The 18,474-nt window shown below is 42.5% G+C and overlaps 1 protein-coding gene across 1 annotated transcript; it reads right to left on the bottom strand.

The window, feature by feature from the left end:
- Positions 1-1,171: 1,171 nt before the first annotated feature.
- Positions 1,172-4,795, bottom strand: LOC117833636 (uncharacterized). Its single transcript, XM_034713206.2, has 2 exons — positions 4,372-4,795; positions 1,172-3,461 (listed from the first exon to the last, which is right to left on the bottom strand). The coding sequence occupies exons 1-2, from the start codon at positions 4,738-4,740 to the stop codon at positions 1,413-1,415; spliced, it is 2,418 nt and encodes an 805-aa protein (XP_034569097.1). The 5' UTR covers positions 4,741-4,795; the 3' UTR covers positions 1,172-1,412.
- Positions 4,796-18,474: the final 13,679 nt, after the last annotated feature.

The raw sequence follows: 18,474 nt of genomic DNA, 5'->3' as shown, positions 1-18,474 counted from the left end.
TCAAGCCATATGGGATCAATTTGGTGTAACGTCATGTTGATGCCACAAACTCTAAATGGCTAAGATATTTATGTTCTCCGTTTTAAATTGTAAGTAAATGTTTTTTGCTATGCACCTAGATATATAGTAAAAAAATCTATGTATCTAGAAAAGCTAAAACGGTGTACAATTTGGAAAGGAAGGAGTAGAATCTTTATGGATGGTATACTGTAGTTAATGTCTACGATATTGAACTACCGCTTCGTGACATTGCGGTAGCCATATTTTCTTGTAAATATACATTGTAACATCACTTTAGTTCTCAAAGTATATACCCAAAACCTTTATTCATTGAACTAAAAGATTAAAATTAGAAAAAAGCAGAATTTGACATGAACAAACTTGCATTTTAGTTCTCGAAGTATTTTATAATTTATACTAACAACACATTGCACACTTGCCGGGCCGGGAAGAAACAGATTGAAAGCAAACATTGTGCAGAAAGTGTACTCGATCGTGTAACCACATGAACAAACTAACTCCACGATTTGGCACACCATGTTTCCATAGAGTTCAGAGATTCCTGTCGCCGGCAGCTCTCGCTGATGGAGCCGACTAGCCGACGTTTGGACTGGTGGTGCCCCTGTATCTCTTCGTCTGCAGCCTCTCCGCCACGGTCTCTCGATCCCCATGAACTCTGTCCTCGCACAATTTTTCATTGGCATCCACTTATTTTGTTTGCGGCTTCATCCAGTTTGGTGGCATCTGTATTCTGTCGGCGAAGGAAATCAAATTGCGTCAGGTGAGTTACCACATCCACCTCCGTGCCCAGTCTTTGGCAGCAATTGGCAGAGCCTAGGTGGTGTGGCATCATGGGCCATGGACCACAGTACCTTAGGATTCAGCCCAAGGTTAGAGCCACAGGTAATGTGATTCGGCCCAAGGTTCGAACTACAGTAAATGTGTTTGTTGTCTAACGTCATGGAGGTTGGTTGCATGTGGATCGTCCAGTATTTTGGCCCATTACATGTAAATTTTGAATTGATGCTGGCACTCGATAGCTTCCCCAAAATGAAGGCAAAAAATGAATCTTGAAAAGAATCTTAAAGCGCACTGGCCCCATGGCCAGTGAGACGACCGGAAGGAGTGTTCTGTAGCAGTGACATGAACACGCTGCACTGCAATAAGGGTGTAAGAGAAACAACATACCCTGTATAACTTTTATTGCTCGGTAACAAGATGATAGGGCGGTAGCATCATTAGCAACACGAAACCACAGTTACTAGCACGTACGCATGAATGAAGAACAGCCTGAGCACCGAGCAGACACATGTACAAGTTTGTACCTTTAAGAATAGAACATAAAAGGGCAACCAACAGCAACACAAAACAACGAACCTCCACAGTTCCCTGCACCATTATTCCTCCATCCGTCAGACATTGTCATCGCCAAGGACGGGCACCACGGCTGCAACCGAGACCGCCATCGCCGCTGGCGCCACCGCTGCCGCCGCCGTTGCGCCTCTGGGTGCCACTGGGCGAGCCAGCTGTGCCAGTTCTTCCTCCTCGTCGTCGTCCGGATCCGAGGTCTTTACCAGAGCCCCCGCGTCCCCTTCCACGGGCCCCAGCTCCGTCCTCTGCATCCTCTCCGCCATGGTCTCCATCCCCATGTACGAGAGGAGGAGCCACACGTAGGAGAGGTACTCGCCGCCCTTGCCCAGGCTCCTGCCGTGCAGGTACCCTCTGCACCTCCCGGCCGAGAAACAGAGCATCTCCACCCACACGCCCTGGATCACCTCCCACATCCTCGCGTCCCCGTGCTTCTTGGCACGATTCGCTTGCACCTCCTTCCTCTTCTGCTCCGCCTCCTTCTTCTCCTCCGCCGTGAGCTGCTTCTTCTCCTCCTCCGCCGCCGCCTTCCTCTTCTCCTCCTCCGTCGGCGGCGGCTTCTGCTCCGCCTCCTTCTTCTCCTCCGCCGTGAGCTGCTTCTTCTCCTCCTCCGCCGCCGCCTTCCTCTTCTCCTCCTCCGTCGGGGGCGGCTTCTGCTCCTCCTCCTTGATGAATTCCTTCGTCTTCTCCGTGGCAAACTCCATGAGCTCGTAGGCGAGCGCCCAAGCTTTGCGAACGAGATCGGCGGGAAGTCTGCGAGCACGTGGGCGGGCGTCTGAGCTCGTTGGTGAGTTCCTCAGCTTCTGGATGATCTTCCGCGCGATCTCGTCCATGGCTGTCGGTGAGAACTTCTTCGCCACCGCCTCCTCCTCCTCCTCGTCGTCCAGCTCTGACGGCTCCTCCTTGAGCATTTCCCGGAGCTCGATGTACACGGCGCGGAAGAGCCCGCGCCTGGCGCCGGGGATCAGCATCCACGGCCTGGCGAACAGCAGGTAGGCCATGTAGTTGGAGATCACCCTGCCGTGCCGGGTGGCGTCGCCGCCGGTGTCGACGTGGTCGAAGTAGCAGAGCTCCGTCGCGAGGTGCCAGACGAGGACGCTCTCGTCGAATGGCATGCGCAGGCTCGCCGCGAGGGCCGTGCCGCCGCATCGTTCCCTCTCGAGCGTCCGCTGGCCGCGGCTGTCGTTGAACCGGCGGTAGTCGTCCAAGGATTTTATGTAGCCATTCGGCTTCCAGCCGCCGGCGACGTGGTCGTGGACGAGCTCGGTGACGCGGCGGGTGGGCTGGGGAGGCGCCGTGAACCAGAGCCAGTCCAGCTGGTCCTTGATCCCCAGCAGGAACGCGAGGTGCCTGATCCACCGGCGCCTCCTGTTGCGGGCGAGGTAGGCTATGAGGTTGTACTGTGCGGCCTTGTCGTCGGTCTCCGGCAGGCCGGAGCCCAGGACGACGGAGGCGGAGACGAGCTCCAGGGCGGCAGTGCAGCACAGCAGGACGTAGGTGACGACGACGTCGGCGCGGGCGTACGGCGAGCTCTCACCCCGGCGGCGGCGGGTGACCTCGAAGAGCCCGATGTCGGCGAAGGTCAGGAGCACGACGACGGCGCGCAGCACGCCGCCGTAGCTCGCCTTGTGCTTGGTGTAGAGGCGGTCGAACGCCCGGGAGACGTAGGCGCGGACACGGTTGTGCGCCTCCGCCCTGCCGCTCGGCACCGCCATGACCTGCAGGTTCTTGAGCCGGACAGAGTAGGGGTGGGCGAGGTCGACGAAGAGGTGGTAGGGCTCGTCGTTCATCTTGTCGTCGAAGAACTGGGGAGGATCTCTCTTCGCCTCGTCGTCGACGCACTTCCTCGCGGCTTTCACGTACTCGTCGAGCGACTTCATGTCCGTCGGCAGCGAGCCGTCGTCTTCTTCCATGGTCATGGTCATCAGTGGGTCGGAGGAGTTGGCGATGCTGGTGACGGTGGCGTTCCTGAGAGCCCATGGCTTCTCCAGGCACTTGATGACGCCGGGGACGAAGAGCAAGATCGATGTGCGCAGCAGCCTCTCGTCATGGAACCACCACGACTTGACGAACACATAGATGGCTATGGCGATCTGAGGCATGTGCAAATGTGAGTTATATGTAAACACCCGTGCTCCTGCGTGGGCTAGTAACTTACTAAGAGAACCATTAGACGTATACTCCCTTCGTCATGTAAGCATTTCTAAATGTTCCATGTACGAATTCTTAAGAAACAAATATAAATTATAAGAATTTTTTTCACAAGTTAACAAAGTAGTTCTTTGGTTTTTAATCTCCTCCTCATGTTCTTTTTGATACTATCTCCCCCTTATGTTAACAGCTAGCGGCAGATGCAGGTCTAAATATAGGTCAGCAATCGGTGGGTGTTTGTTTCTTTGGTCTCTCCTAAAATTTCTGTCACATCGAATATTTATATACTGATTAGAAGTATTAAATATAGACTAATTACAAAACTAATTGCACATATGGAGACTAATTTGCGAGACGAATCTATTAAACCTAATTAGTTCATGATTTGGCAATGTGATGTTACAGTAAACATGTGCTAATGATGGATTAATTAGGCTTAATAGATTCGTCTCGTGAATTAGCCTCCATCTGTGTAATTAGTTTTATAATTAGCTCATATTTAGTCCTCCTAATTAGCCTCCGAATATTCGATGAGACATAAATTTTAGGAGGTCCTAAAGATCCAAACACCCCCTGATGTGTGTCTGCCTATATATATAAATCTCACGTTTTCTAATATTCAAATGTTTCTATTTTAGAAAAGTTTGCATAAGGAAAATAACCTCTTTTACTTTTTTTTAAATGTGGTGAGTTCATATATTCCATTTTAGGAAAGTTTGAGGATTCTTCCTTTTAAGACTAGATAATCTCCACTTAGATTTTCCCAAAAATCAATTTGGTCGAACTGTATATCAGCTGAAATCCAAAAAATTCAAGCTTGTAATAACATGTCTGCTAGCTGCACAGACTGACCTGAGACGCCGCGACCAAGAGGTGCCTTCTCCAGTTCTCGTTGTCCTCGATGCTGTATGCCGTGATGCCGTCCTGCCCGCCGAGGTGCAGCAGCAGGACGGGCGCCCAGAGTATGTCGAGGTGCGCGGTGCCGGCGGCGACCTCGTCCTTCTTGTGGCGGTTGAAGAGGGTGGCGAGGGCGTACACTGCCACGATGTCGCCGCCCTGGTAGGCGAGCCAGACGAGGACCCTGAACCAGTGCGGGATGCGGCACTTCCGGAGGAGCGCGGCGGCGAAGAGGAAGTACTGGAAGGCGAGGCTCGCCAGGACCAGGAACCGAAGCTGCCAGTCCTCCCACCATTGCACGTCCCTCCAGAAATGACTACTCATGGCCGGCCTGGCCTCTCTCAAACCCTAGTGTGATTTGTGATGTCGATGTCTTCGCTCTCCCTCCCTCCCTCCCCTTCCCCTATATATACTGCGAGCTGATCAGGAAAATGCTTCTCCAATACGCATTGGCTAGCTGCCTGCCGTGTTGTGTGGTACTTGCGCAGTGTGCTTGTCTGTCTTTTGTAAGATGTACATGTCCGTTTATTGTTTTAGAAGACTTCTTTTCCGAGACACAAGGCACGCATCAGAACATCTTTAAATAAAGGCAGGGAATGGAGCTTAACGTAACAGGGCTCAGGCACACAAGTAGGAAAAATTTCAGACACCACCCTAGCGGTAAATTTGATTTAAAAAGTCGTTTCGTGGTATTTTTGCCGGTTCCTCTTTAGTCTGTATGTTTTCATGACTTATTTTGTAGACGCTTGCTTAAATAAAACTACCCAAGGTGGCCCACACTAATAGCGATAGTGGAGCGTTTGCCTCGCTATTGTTTCCTTATAAAGAAAAACAAAACTGAGCGCTAATTTTCCCTTTTCTTTTGCTATCGTCTGATTTGGGATGGATTCGTATTAGATACGCATGAAATCAAATTTGGATAGCACTATTTACCACAATTTAATTCGAATTCAAATATGAATAAGAATACAAAACGAATAGTTCAAATTCGAATTCGCATTTGGATACTTACTCGACTTATAACCTAGCGTCATAACGAGTATCAATTTTGCTTTATCATGGTTTTATAATTGATCAAAAATCATGTTACAAGTAGGGAGTAAATTATGCATAGTACATAATACATATCTTATTAAAAACAACAATTTATTAATAAATAATTAAATATATCAAAATAAATATAAAAATAAGTTCCCGTAAATATATATCATTTAATAATAAAATAAGTTGATTAATATATTTAAATATGATTTATTCATTTAAAAAATAATATAATGTATTTAAAATTAATATGATTAGTCATATTAAAATTAATTAAACTTTATCATTATATATCACTAGTAATATTAGGTTAACATAATTAGTTATTTGTTGTATAGATAAGTTTTTTAAATAGATTGAATGGTGTAAATAATTATTTATTAGCAATATTAAAATTAACATAATTTGTAATTGGTATTTAGTAATATAAATAAGTTTTATATGGCTTCATTGGATATTTTATTCTTTACGGATACGGATAATGTCGGATATTTCACATTTTTGTCTAATACGAATCTGGAACTAGATAGACAAAAACACTGAAAATCGAATCCGGATACATCCATTTGACATCCACATCCACATCCACATTAAAAATAAATATAGATATCCATACTATCGTGTTTAGTACGAATTCGGATAATTCGGATTTCAAGATATACGTATCCATCCCTACGTTTGATCGTTGATATTCTTTTGAAGAAAGTAGATGAGATGAGAAATAAATACAGAGTTGCATATCTTATTACTTTCATATTCTTTTCCTTTTCTACATCGTATTAATATTTATCCTTTTCCTTTTCTAGCAATAATCTAAATCGTATTTGACATGAATTCTTTCGATTAATCTATGCCATTAGATCTTGTGTATATTCTTCTCCTTTCTGATTAATATGGTAACTTCTTGGCCTTCTCTATCTTTTATGCTATACACGTTTTCATGTCCTAGTCGTGTCACATGGAGTATGAATTGTATATACATGCTATGGAATATGGAAAATTTTAATACATGTGGTAAGTGCAAGATGCAAACGTGGGTTCTCATGTGGTATCTGTATATGCTACGGGAGCACATAACTCCATGTAGCATAAACAATTTTGGCAAGGACTCTCCGGTATGATTTTTTATTAATGTATTTTTGCGATGATTCTAACATTGAATTTGGGCCATTGGGTTATCATTAAAATGAACGGTGTATATGCTTTTCTTTTTTTCAATTAACGTGGTAATTTCTAGATCCTCTCGGCGAACATGGTGGCACTCCCTTATTAATATAATAATAGAGATATGTCGGAGATTAGGAATTCAACTGATGGAGTTTTTTAGCCCCAATTACAACTTGTAACAATTAGGTTTCATGCACCCACAAATAAAAGTTTTAATTAACATGCTAATAAAGGAAATGATGCGGATTATGCAACTGATAGCATTTTTTTTGTTAAGTCATCAGATACACCTAGAACAACTACACAAGTAATTCGACCGATCTGCTGCTTAACAAAGTATACTCTAGAAAGGAGTGCTTAATTTGCAACATAACAGGTCCAAATCTTTGTCATGGGCAGATTGTTGATAGCTGTTAGCACGCCAATTTGTGAACCACAGATCATCGTAGCTCTTCAGCTTCAGGCCTTCAGCTCATCTAGTGCCTGTAGGTGGAGCTCCACGTGGGGGTGGGGCCACGCACGCACAGGCCACGACCACCCTTATCGCCAGCGTCGTGATGAGCACATCGCTGGAGGCCTAGATGCCTGGTTGCTATAGATGCAAGATTGGAAGGGAGGGAAGGGACAAGAAGAGTGGCTGTGATAGCCCTAGTAATTAAGCAACTAAATTAGAGAATCACCGAAGTGATTAAGAAACTAAATCAAAAGATTCAACAAAGGGATTAAGGAATAAATTAGAGCTAACTCCAAATAGCTAAGAGTAAGATCTAAAAATACCTCAGATTTTGAACCAAGTGTTAAAAACTCCCTCCTGTTGAGAATAACTTGTGAAGCAAATAAAAATAAATTTTAAATAAGGACTTAAACATTGGCTAATATAAAAGTGGTAGAACTTTCCAACTTGAGCAACCTTTCTAAATTGCACTTTTCTTGAAAATGAGCAAAGAGTGTTCCAAAATCAAGTAGACGATCGGTCAAATTTCAAAACCAACTCCAAAACAGCTTTGGCCGATGCTCTACCAAAGATCCCACCATCCAAGTTCCCAGCCCATCGAGTTTCTCATATGTGGCCTTTATGAAACTTATAGCGCATACCTTGTTCTCAAACTTTCACTTTTGGAGATTCAACCGTCTAATTCAAATTTCTAAGAAAACACATGTTATACACGACACCTTCGTCACAACACGCATCACGACCATCATCATGCATATTTAAGCATCATGAACATCCTTTTGTGCATAGTTGGCCATTATAAGCATCATTTGTGCATAAATGAATGTTTTGGCCATGCATTGTTAAGTGCCTAGAAATTCATCTTTTATTGGTAAAAAATCAAATTTGTGAATGAACCCCAATTTCTTCCATAAACTATGCCCCCAAATATTTTATTTAAATATTATACATCATTTAGTAATTTTAAATATTTTTACCAAATTTTTCAGAGGTGTTTGCTTGGGTTAAAAATTCATTTAAAGTTCAATTTTAGCTGTTTTGTTTTGTCAATTGCGTGAAAACCATAACATATTTTGAGTTGATTCTTGTTGCATTGGATTTTTGATGATTTTATCTTTCCAATGAGTATTTTTAGGAAATTTTTAAACACTTGTAGCTATATCAAATAAGGAGCAAATTTGGCACGTTTTATGTCTTGGCCGAGCCCACTCGTCAGGTCATCCTCATCACCAGGACGCACGCCGGTTGGCTATGCAGAGCTCCAGCACCACCTGGCCAGCGCCCACCGGAGCTCCCCTCCCCTCCAATGGCTGCGCCTGGGGTGAGTCACTCCGCCCGTTCTTATCCTCACCTCACCCCGGCTATATAAGCAACACCAGCCCCTCCAGAACCACTCGCTCCTCCCTCCCAACCTCCATTGCTAGTACAAAGCTCCAAGTGTCCCCAAGCTTCGCCGGTGATATCCATCGCCGTGAGCGAGTCTCCGGTCGATTCCTCGCAGCCACGACGCCTACTCGACGCCCCGCATCCGTTTTGCCCCTTCCCGGGCTCTCTCCCTCACCGTGGCGGCTCCCCACGATAGGCACCTCCATCCGCCAGTCTGGTAGCTCCAGGAGGGCGCTGTTCCTGTCCTCGCCGCCTACCTGCCCCTGCTGGTGAGCCTCTGGCCCCAAGGTGCCGCCCCTCTCCCTCCCCAAGCACGCCCCTTCTTTCCCCCATCGGCGGCCCCAAGTCCATGGCCATGCCGTGCCTTTGTGAACCGTGCGTGCTATCTGTTTGTGCGTGAGGGACTTGTGTGAACCGTGCATGCTATCTGTTTGTGCATGAGGGACTTGTGTGGAGAAGATGATAGAAGTCTAGGGGGTTATGGGTGAAATCCAAGGACTTTTACGTGATTAACCCGTAGATCCAAGGGCTAGATCATAAGTTTGCCTCGGTTTTTCTTTATTTCCTAGATCTAAAAAGACTGAAACTTTGGAAATTCATAGTAAATTTTAGAAAAATCGTAAAATAGAAAATAAAGATGTTTTGGAATTCTTGTGAGTAGAACTATGCAGAAGAGTCATAGTATGATATGTGTTAGTAGAAAGTTCTGATGTTTTTATTTATTCTTTCAAAGTGCTTTTAGAAATCCTTTTAAGTTGGTTAGACGCATATTTTGAGTTGTAGAAGTCCAAAGATTGTGATTCCAGTTGTGTTAATCTTGTGATGACACTCTCTAGCTAAGAAAAATATTGAACATGCTAGTTGTGTACTGTTTTTATCATGTTTTGATTTTATAGGTAATTTTTATAGTAGGCTATAAATAATTCTCTTGTGCTGTGGTAAAAATTTCATATTTAGTGGTGCATGTATGACTGAGTTATTGATTTAACTTGTTTAATGCTTGTTATGCGATTTATAAATATTAGGAGTGTCTAAATAGAAATTTTGGTTCCACTATTTTTAACATATTATATGGCTATGTGTTTATAGAAAATGATGATCTTTAGAATTATCTTGCTTTTACATATTTTCTTGCATTAGCAATTTGTCTTTTTCGTAGCAATTAAATTATACAATCTGAGCATGTGAAATTTTACAGTAGCCATGTTTTGATATCATCTACCACTCATAAAAATCTTAGCCCCAAACTAGTTGTTCTCATATGGCACTAAAATTAATATATATACATGTCATTCTATGGAAGTTAATAACAAATAGGCATATTCCTAAGCCATGAGATGCTACTTTAATTACACCAACCTTGTGAAGTGTAGTTGAGCTATATGGATGTTTGTTTGAGCTCTTGAATGATATTTATGAAATCTCTGTTGGGAGAAACACGTGAAAACCAACAATATGCTACCTTCTGAAATTGGCTGCATGTGTACTTTTGTGGTGCAAATATTTTCTTGATGCAAATGATGTTTTCTATAAATGTGGTGAATACAAAAGTTGTAGGTAACTTTATAATGTAGCTTGTGTTAAATTTTCATGACCATAGGCCTGATGGTTTGGGAGTTATAGATTTTACAAGTTCATTGTCAAGTTTTGCATGCTCTCTATACCGGTCTGAATGATTGTGTTGTTTGAATTAGCTAAGCTTTGAATCATGTCTTGGAGATAAGAGAAGAAATGTAGTGATTTTCATGAGATTTTAGAATTATTAAATATCACCCTTTTTGGTGGTCTAAATCTCCAGTTATGAGCTTGTGAAGTGGAATGATAGCATCTATCCTAATCTGGACAGAGATGTCTTCTTTGTGATGTTTGACCTGGTTAACTTTGGAATTAGCTTGAGGTGTTTATAAAAAAGTTGTGCAAGGTTTTCTAATATTTATAAAAATTCTATACCCACATTGTTGTGAAAGCTAGAACTCAACTTATTGATGTCTAAAGTTGCATGCCAGATTCAACACATATTTTGGATAGAATTGTTGCTTTGTGTGTTTAAGGCTAAATAACTGTTGAATCACCTAAATATGATAATAAGAAAGTTGTAGATAACTTAATAAGCTTTCTATAAAGTTAAGGATCATGCTTGTTGGATGATTAAAAGTCCAGTTATACATTTCTAAAGTTCATATTAGTTTTCTGTCCTTATCGGTACAGACCTGAGATATTGGCATATTTGATCATGTTAACCTGTGAATTAGCTTTTGGAATGAATAACAAAGTTTTAGATAATTTCATTAAATTTAAATAAAGTCTAGGATCAGCCTTGTTGGATGCTTATATCTCTAGTTATGGTTAAAATAAGTGACTACTGTGCTGCTGTCCAGATTCGGTGTATGTGCTTAAGTTATTAGCTTTAACTTGACGTTGCCTTGTGTGTTTGTTAGTTAGCTCATATCACTATTAGAGTTAACTTGATCTACCTGAAGATCTTATAAATCTGTTATATAATGTTGGTCAAGCACTTAACTAATAAATGGTCATGTATGCATGTTGCTACAAAATAACCTTGTTGCATAGCTTGCTAGAACCTTAGTGATGTTGGTGTGTGACTTGCTTGTGCATGAGTAGTTTAAAAACAAATGTAAAATACTTTGATCACCTTCAACTTGCTGGTTGTGTGATGCACTTATGTATGCCATGTTGATATGCACCATCACCCCTACTTCTTGTATGATGCTATGCTTAATTAGCTCTTGATTGTTAATTGCTTGCAATAGCTTGACTTGAGTTAACTACTGTGCCATGCTTGTTAGGCTTGCTATCTCTATGGTAGAATTGAGTGATAGTTAGTTAAATAACTTGCTCTCTAAGTGCTTATGTCTTGTGGTGTAACCTTGTGCTTGTCCTGAATGCTTTTATGTGATGCATCTCATGTTACCATTCTTCGTATTCATGCACTTGCATCTTGCATCTCATCTAGATATGCTAGATAAACCACGTGAAGGACGTGATGATGGAACCGAACCCCAAGACGGTGTATGGTGGAGCTATCCTGAAGATGAAAGGACTAAGAAAGTGCCGAGATGGGAGATGCTCGCCAAGTGAGTGTCGTCTAACAAACACTAACCTAGTGTTGGATTCCAGGCAAGCCCCGGAGCATGATTTCCTATCTTTAAATACTTGCAATACAATTGATTGCTTGATTGCACATTTACGTTCCAGGAGTTGATTGAAACCGTAGATGCATGAACTTAGTATCCTTGATTTGAACACTAGTATATTAAGTCGAGTAGTTGCAATGCTTAATAGGACTTGGTAAAAGTCGAGTGATCGCCTGTCACTTGCGAGTTATAGGAATTGAATGCCCTTTTCTTTCGTTGCAACTATAAGGACAACGGGCGGGGCAGGGTTCTGTGAACTGTTTTTGGTGGTCGGTGGATTGCCCTGTCTGTCTACATGAAATTGGACTAAGGTCGAGATGTGATAGTGTTCATGATCAAGTGTTTGAAAGTACTAATCTCATACCTAGTATGGGATGGGGAAGCCTAGTACCTGATTGAACCGGGACGTGAGCGGATCGCCCCACTGTCTCTGGAACGGAGTTCTCTTGCGGCCGCATGTGGTGACAAGTGCGGTCATAGTACGGCGGAGATCGGGTCTATGGAGCCTTGTACCAAGGGAAGTGGGCCCGACACGGGTCTGGGAATTGATGGGGACGGCTGACAAATGAAGCGACCACTCGTGCTGCGCTGATGTCGTGGGATTAGGTTCACCATGCATAGTTAAGAAATTCAATTCGAATCGTCTGCCTCTCATAGTTTGGGACTTCTTGATCACTATGCTGCACTGAGTAAGAAGTGGAACAAAGGATGATGAATAATACTGATGCTTGATTAAATTTCTTGTTCAAACATGCTTGCTTAGAATAAATGCTTACCTAGAATGGTTAATCAACTAGAATCTGATGCTAAAACTTAAAAGTAAGGACCTACTTTAGATGCTTTTGGCAAGACAAACCCCTCAGCCAAAAAGCCTTGCGTGTCTAGGAGTCGGTGGAGTAGTTACCACCTGACGGGTAAGCGTTGTTTAGTATTAGTATACTCAGCCTTACTTGTGGCACATCTTTTCAGGTGATGTTGATACCTCTGAGTTTGCTGCAAGTGTTCCTTTGCCTACCCAGCTTCCTCCGGGTTGGACGGTCGAGTGGGATCCCTCCTCGGATGACGAGGACAGGGATCATTGATGTCATGATCGGCTTCTTCATGATATCATGCAACAACGTCTAGCTTCTGCTTATTTATTTTTGCTGCTTGAAAACGTTGTAAACTATATTGAATTTCGAACCTTGTGTTGTAATAAATCACTGCATTATGTTTAATTCTAGATGGACTGTTGTTATCTCTGCAACCCCTCACCTTCGTGTGAGCTTTGCTTTCTCGATCCTGCGTTAAGTGGTTTATCGGATGAAATTCGACGGACGACCGAGTTGACTTGATTAAAGTACATAGTCGCGTGTCAGGCGACATTAAGTGTGCTTTAGCCGAGTTAATTTGGGCGATTCCGCCGTAGTGGCGCCGCCGTTGGAGTGGGGAACGAACCCGCCGCATAAGATAGACGAGGAGAGGAGGGCTTTCAGGTGGGGAACGGTGGCGGCTGACTGAGATTGAAGAGAGGAGGTTGACCGTGTGGGTTTGGAGTATATAGATAGGGTTTTGCCTGGCTAGTGGGTTGGGCTGCATGTTTTACCAGGCCTCTTTCATCTCTACAACTAAAAAATCTAGAACGGCGACCAAACATTGCAGTACCACGCTTCGCTCGGTTTCGATCCGCCAAAAAACAATTTTGAGCCTCCGATCATCCACCCGATCCTCCTCCTGTCCTCGACCGTCCACTGCCTCCCGCATCACGCGCCACACGCAGCAACCCCTGCCCATCCCGCAATCCCTCGGCTCCTGCCGTCTCCCCTTCTCCAACCAAACCCTAACCAGGGTCCTCCTCCTCCTCCTCGATGCGGCAAGGGCGTGCACCTCTCGCCGCCACCATCGCCTCCAACTCGCCTCCATTGCCGCCTCCAAGGCCTCCGCCGCTGTGTCCGCCGGCACAGCGGCGCCGTCTCCTCCAACCCACGTGAAGAGGAGGCCCCTCCTCGTCGGCCGTGCGCCCATGGTTCACGTGGCACCCGATGAGTGAGAACGGATCGCCCATCACCGCTACCTCTAAGGTTCATCAATCGTCAATTTATTCATTTGATCTTGCCCTGCGTTCTCCAACCTGCGGCGTTGTTGCTCTACGCGATCCCGCTGCCAATGTGCGCACTGATACGTGGCCCTGCACCCTCCAACCTGCGACATCACCCTGGGAGATGTGGAGCCGGTACGCTTGTCTTCCTCCACCGTTCTAGGAAAAGAATCACCATCAATGTTATCACCATGCAAGGGCCATCCATTTTGCAACCCTAAAAAAGAGAGAAATCCTAAAAATTCTCAAAAAAAGCAAAACATCTAGCCATCAATAGGTAAACTCAAATTATCATAGTCATAGGATTATGTTTTATAAAAAAATACACAGTTGGCCATCAATAGGTAAACTCAAATTATCATAGCCATAGGATTATGTTTTCTTAAAAATTGCACATATATGTTATTATGAAAAATAGCTTAAAATAACCCGTAAATCTATATTTAAATTACCCACATCTGCCATTATGTAAAATAAACTAAGTTAACCCTAATCTTCATCAAAATTACCCACTTATATCATTATAAATAATATTTAGAATAACCCCCTAAATTTGCGACTAAATTATCCACTACTAATACTTAAAAGATAACTTAAAGTAACATTTGCATCTATATTACCCATACATTTGTATCTATATTACCCACACATGCTATTACTAAAAATAATAATGAGGAAATCCTACATTTGAATCCAAATCATCTTAAACAATATTTAAAATAACCCCCTAAATTTGCAATTAAATTACCCACCGCTAATACTTAAAAAATAACTTAAAAAAATAACTTAAAGTAACTCTTAAATTTGCATCTATACTACCCACATATGCTATTATTAAAAATAATATGAGGTAACCCTACATTTGAATCAAAATTAATTTAATTAAAAATACACACCAATATATGTTTGGAAATCGACTATTTCTTACACTATTGGTATATGATATAACAATTAAGGTGTATAGGCATGATGTGTGCCATCATTTATAAGATATAGAGGAAGTGATGGGAATATAAATTTCTATGTTAAATTATGGCTCAAACTTAAGATCCATTAAACAAATTCAAGCGCATATCTGTGATGCAAAATGAAAAGTTAGAGCTTATAAATGTGGATAAAAACGTTATAGAGTAATTACTAACTAAAATCTATCACAATATGATGAATATAATAAGTATATATCTATATAAGTATTGTGTTCGAATATTTAACAAATGAGAAATAGCTCAAGGTAATAGTTTTGTAGTAATGTAGCCTTATTTTTTTTCATTGGAGACTCCGCATTAGTTCTCACAAGACACGCTAGAAACATCAGTCTTATAAACTCTAATAATTATTTCATTGGTCTATTATATTTTCTAAAAGTTACCCACCACTATCGTTATGAAAATATTCTAAAATAAACCGTAATCTATATATAAATTACCAAGATTTTCCATTATAAAAAATAATCTAAAGTAACCCCATAATCTTTATCCAAATTAGTCATGCATATGATTAGAAAGCATAACTTAAAATGTTATTCTAAATTTATGTCTAAGTTACCCACGTTATTAAAAATATTCTAAAATAAATGCCTAAATCTTGATCTAATTATCTTCATATGCATCAGGGACGGAGCCAGGAATTGAGTAAGGGTGGGCCTTGTATAAGACTAGAACTAGTAAACCATACCAAGTTGTAGTCACATATATAGTAGTAAGTAGTAATATATATATTTCACAAATCTTAACTAAAAGAAAATTACATATTTATTATCCTAAATTTAGCTCTACGACTACCAGCAAGGTCATAGGAAATTTGAGAAAAGAATACTAGTGACTGTTAATTACTAGATAAAAAAGAATACCACTGGATGATTATGGATTACGGATTACCTGCTGCTTCTGGTGGCCTGACCGCCTGACGGACACCTACAGCCTACAGGAGGCAATTGGGACGGCAAGTCGGCAGCCGGCGCCTGGCTGTGTCAATTTGGGACGGCGGCGGCGGCACCGGCGCGGCCACGGCGGCACGGCGCAGCGTCTCCCGTCCGGCCTCCCACTCCGACTGTACGTCTGTACCAGCGTGGCGATGTCCACGAACTGGCGAAGCAAAAGAGAAGACGAACAGTCGAACAGGCGAGAAACGAAGGAAGCCAGGAAGGCTCGACGCTTCGAACTCGGAACAGATGAAGGTACCAGCAGCAATTACATGTTCGTGTAAATGGGCTGCTTCTTATTGGGCCTCAAATACACAGTATACAGTTAGCGTTTGGAATGAATGTGAGGAGCCAAACAGCAATTACACACATGGGTATTAACTATACACTACAGGACTAGTAACACGTCAGGGGGGGCTGCCACTGTATAGAAATTTTCAAAAATAAATTAATATATAATTCTGAATTACCTATTCTAAATTACCTATTTGTGTCATTATTTCTGTCATTGTTAATATAGAAATACTTGATGAAGGTATATAGATATGAAGAGTGTCACCATGTAGACCATTTATACATGTATGTGAGGAGTGATGAAAAATATTGATTTTTATGTTAAACACAATGTATGGAGGTGTGATACAAAATGAAAAGGTGTGAATTTTGATGAAGAAGTGTATAGAATAATTATTAATTAAAAATTAATCACAACTGGATAAAGATAAGTAAGTAGAAATCTATATGAGTATTACGTTGAAGTACCGGAAAAAAATGAGAGAGTAGTAGGTAAATAATTTTGATTAGCTGAGAGTTTAATTTCTAAATAATTTTCAAATACAATAGTTTTTAAAAATATTGGCCCGTGCGGGAGCACGGGTTGATGGACTAGTAAATTCTAAATAACAGTGATTCAAATGCAATAAAAATGCATTTACGGTTTATAAGAAAATTGAAGTCAAAGTTTCAAATCTAAAACGAAGGGGGTGTTTGGCTACACCCTCCTAAACTTTAGTACCAGTCACATCGGATGTTTGGATACTAATTAGGATTATTAAATATAGTCTAATTATAAAATTAATTGCACAAATGGATTCTAATTCGCGAGACGAATCTATTAAGCCTAATTAGTCCATGATTTGATAATGTGGTGCTACAGTAACCATTTGCTAATGATGAATTAATTAGGCTTAATAGATTCGTCTCGCAAATTGGTACAGGGATTCTGCAGTTAGTTTTATAATTAGCTCATATTTAGTCCTCTTAATTAGCATCCGAATCCAAACACCCCCGAAATCTACCCCGCGTTCCTTTCATGATTCCATCCTAGCTGCTGCAAGTAAAGGTGGCGCCAAATAGGATGGCCTGGCGTGCTGTTGACTGATTGGCCCCTGCTTTGTCTAGCACATCATGCCATATCACAAAGTGGCAGTAGGTAGCGGAAGAAGCAGCAGCCGCCCACATGCAAAAATCAGTGGTAGCCTGGTGCCACACAGTATAGCACATAGAAGCGACTTGCTGGTTGACTTGACCTAAATAGGCGTGCAAGTCACTCCGACGACCCACATGTTCGGGGTCACTGCACTGTTGGTTTGTGACCACCAAAGAATTTTGATGTGTCTACAACCCCTTCATTGGTTGTACTCCGCCACCACCTGACCTCGCCACCACCTTCGCCAGGCCTCCCGCTGCCAGCAACCATCCCTCCATGGCCCGCCCCAAACCCAAAACCTCAATCTCCCCTCCTCCATCCACGCCGGCCCGCCGCCACAGGCCTCGACCTCCTCTCACAGGCGGCGGTGACTTGCTGCCAGTCATTCCGCGTGCCTCCTGCCTCGGCCGCATTCACGTTGGCTTCCTCTCCCCGAGCTCTGCCTTTGGACGAAGATTATGGATGGATAAGGTCGGCGTCCTCCACACGCTTGGCTGCACGTCTCTGTACATTGCTGGGGGGATATGCGGCGCACGCTTCTTCTTTCTAGAAGTACACAATGGAGTTAGAACATGTGCCCCTACGCACTGCATCACGTGTTGTCTACAGGGTGTGGCTTCTTCCATGGGATTTTTAAAAAGAAAGTTACCCCCTTACCATATGCTATATATTCGACTAGAAAACGCAGAGTTAGTTGATACCACTTAGTTTAATTTGGAAGGCAAAATCGTTCTTATTCAAATCTTGCAATGTATAATTTGGCTCAACTGAACTACTGTTCGTTGCATTTTCAAGTCCAGTCCAGGGTACAGGCGGAGACTGCCAGTCAACGGGGGTCCCAAGTGAAAAAGCAAGTTGCACAAACAACAAATGCAAGTAGCCAACTAGGGACTAAAAGGGGCTACAACTTTGTCGTCAGTGCAATGAACACAGAATGTGGTGTGGATGTGTTTGCTAAAAACGAGCCATACAAAAACATAAAGGACCCACCACTTTATGAATTTTATTTGGTGATAGCTCTTTCAATTTTGAAACCACGAGGAGATCGAGACATAGGCCTGGTTTGGTTCCCTGACTTATTTTTAAGCACCCGTCACATCGAATGTTTAGATACTAATTAGGAGTATTAAACGTAGACTATTTATAAAACCGATTACATAAGTGGAGGCCAAACGGCGAGACGAATCTACTAAGCCTAATTAGTCCATGATTTGATAATGTGTTGCTACAGTAAACATTTGCTAATGATGGATTAATTAGGCTTAATAGATTCGTCTCGCCGTTTAGCCTCCACTTATGTAATGAGTTTTGTAAATAGTCTACGTTTAATGCCCCTAATTAGTATCTAAACATTCGATGTGACATGTGCTAAAAATAAGCAAAGGGAACCAAACGCCACCATATATGTGAACTATTTAAGGGGAGGGA

The sequence above is a fragment of the Setaria viridis genome, chromosome 8 (genome assembly GCF_005286985.2).
Source record: "Setaria viridis chromosome 8, Setaria_viridis_v4.0, whole genome shotgun sequence".
NCBI classification, from domain to species: Eukaryota; Viridiplantae; Streptophyta; class Magnoliopsida; order Poales; family Poaceae; genus Setaria; species Setaria viridis.
This window is presented reverse-complemented; position numbering and strand designations above follow the sequence as displayed.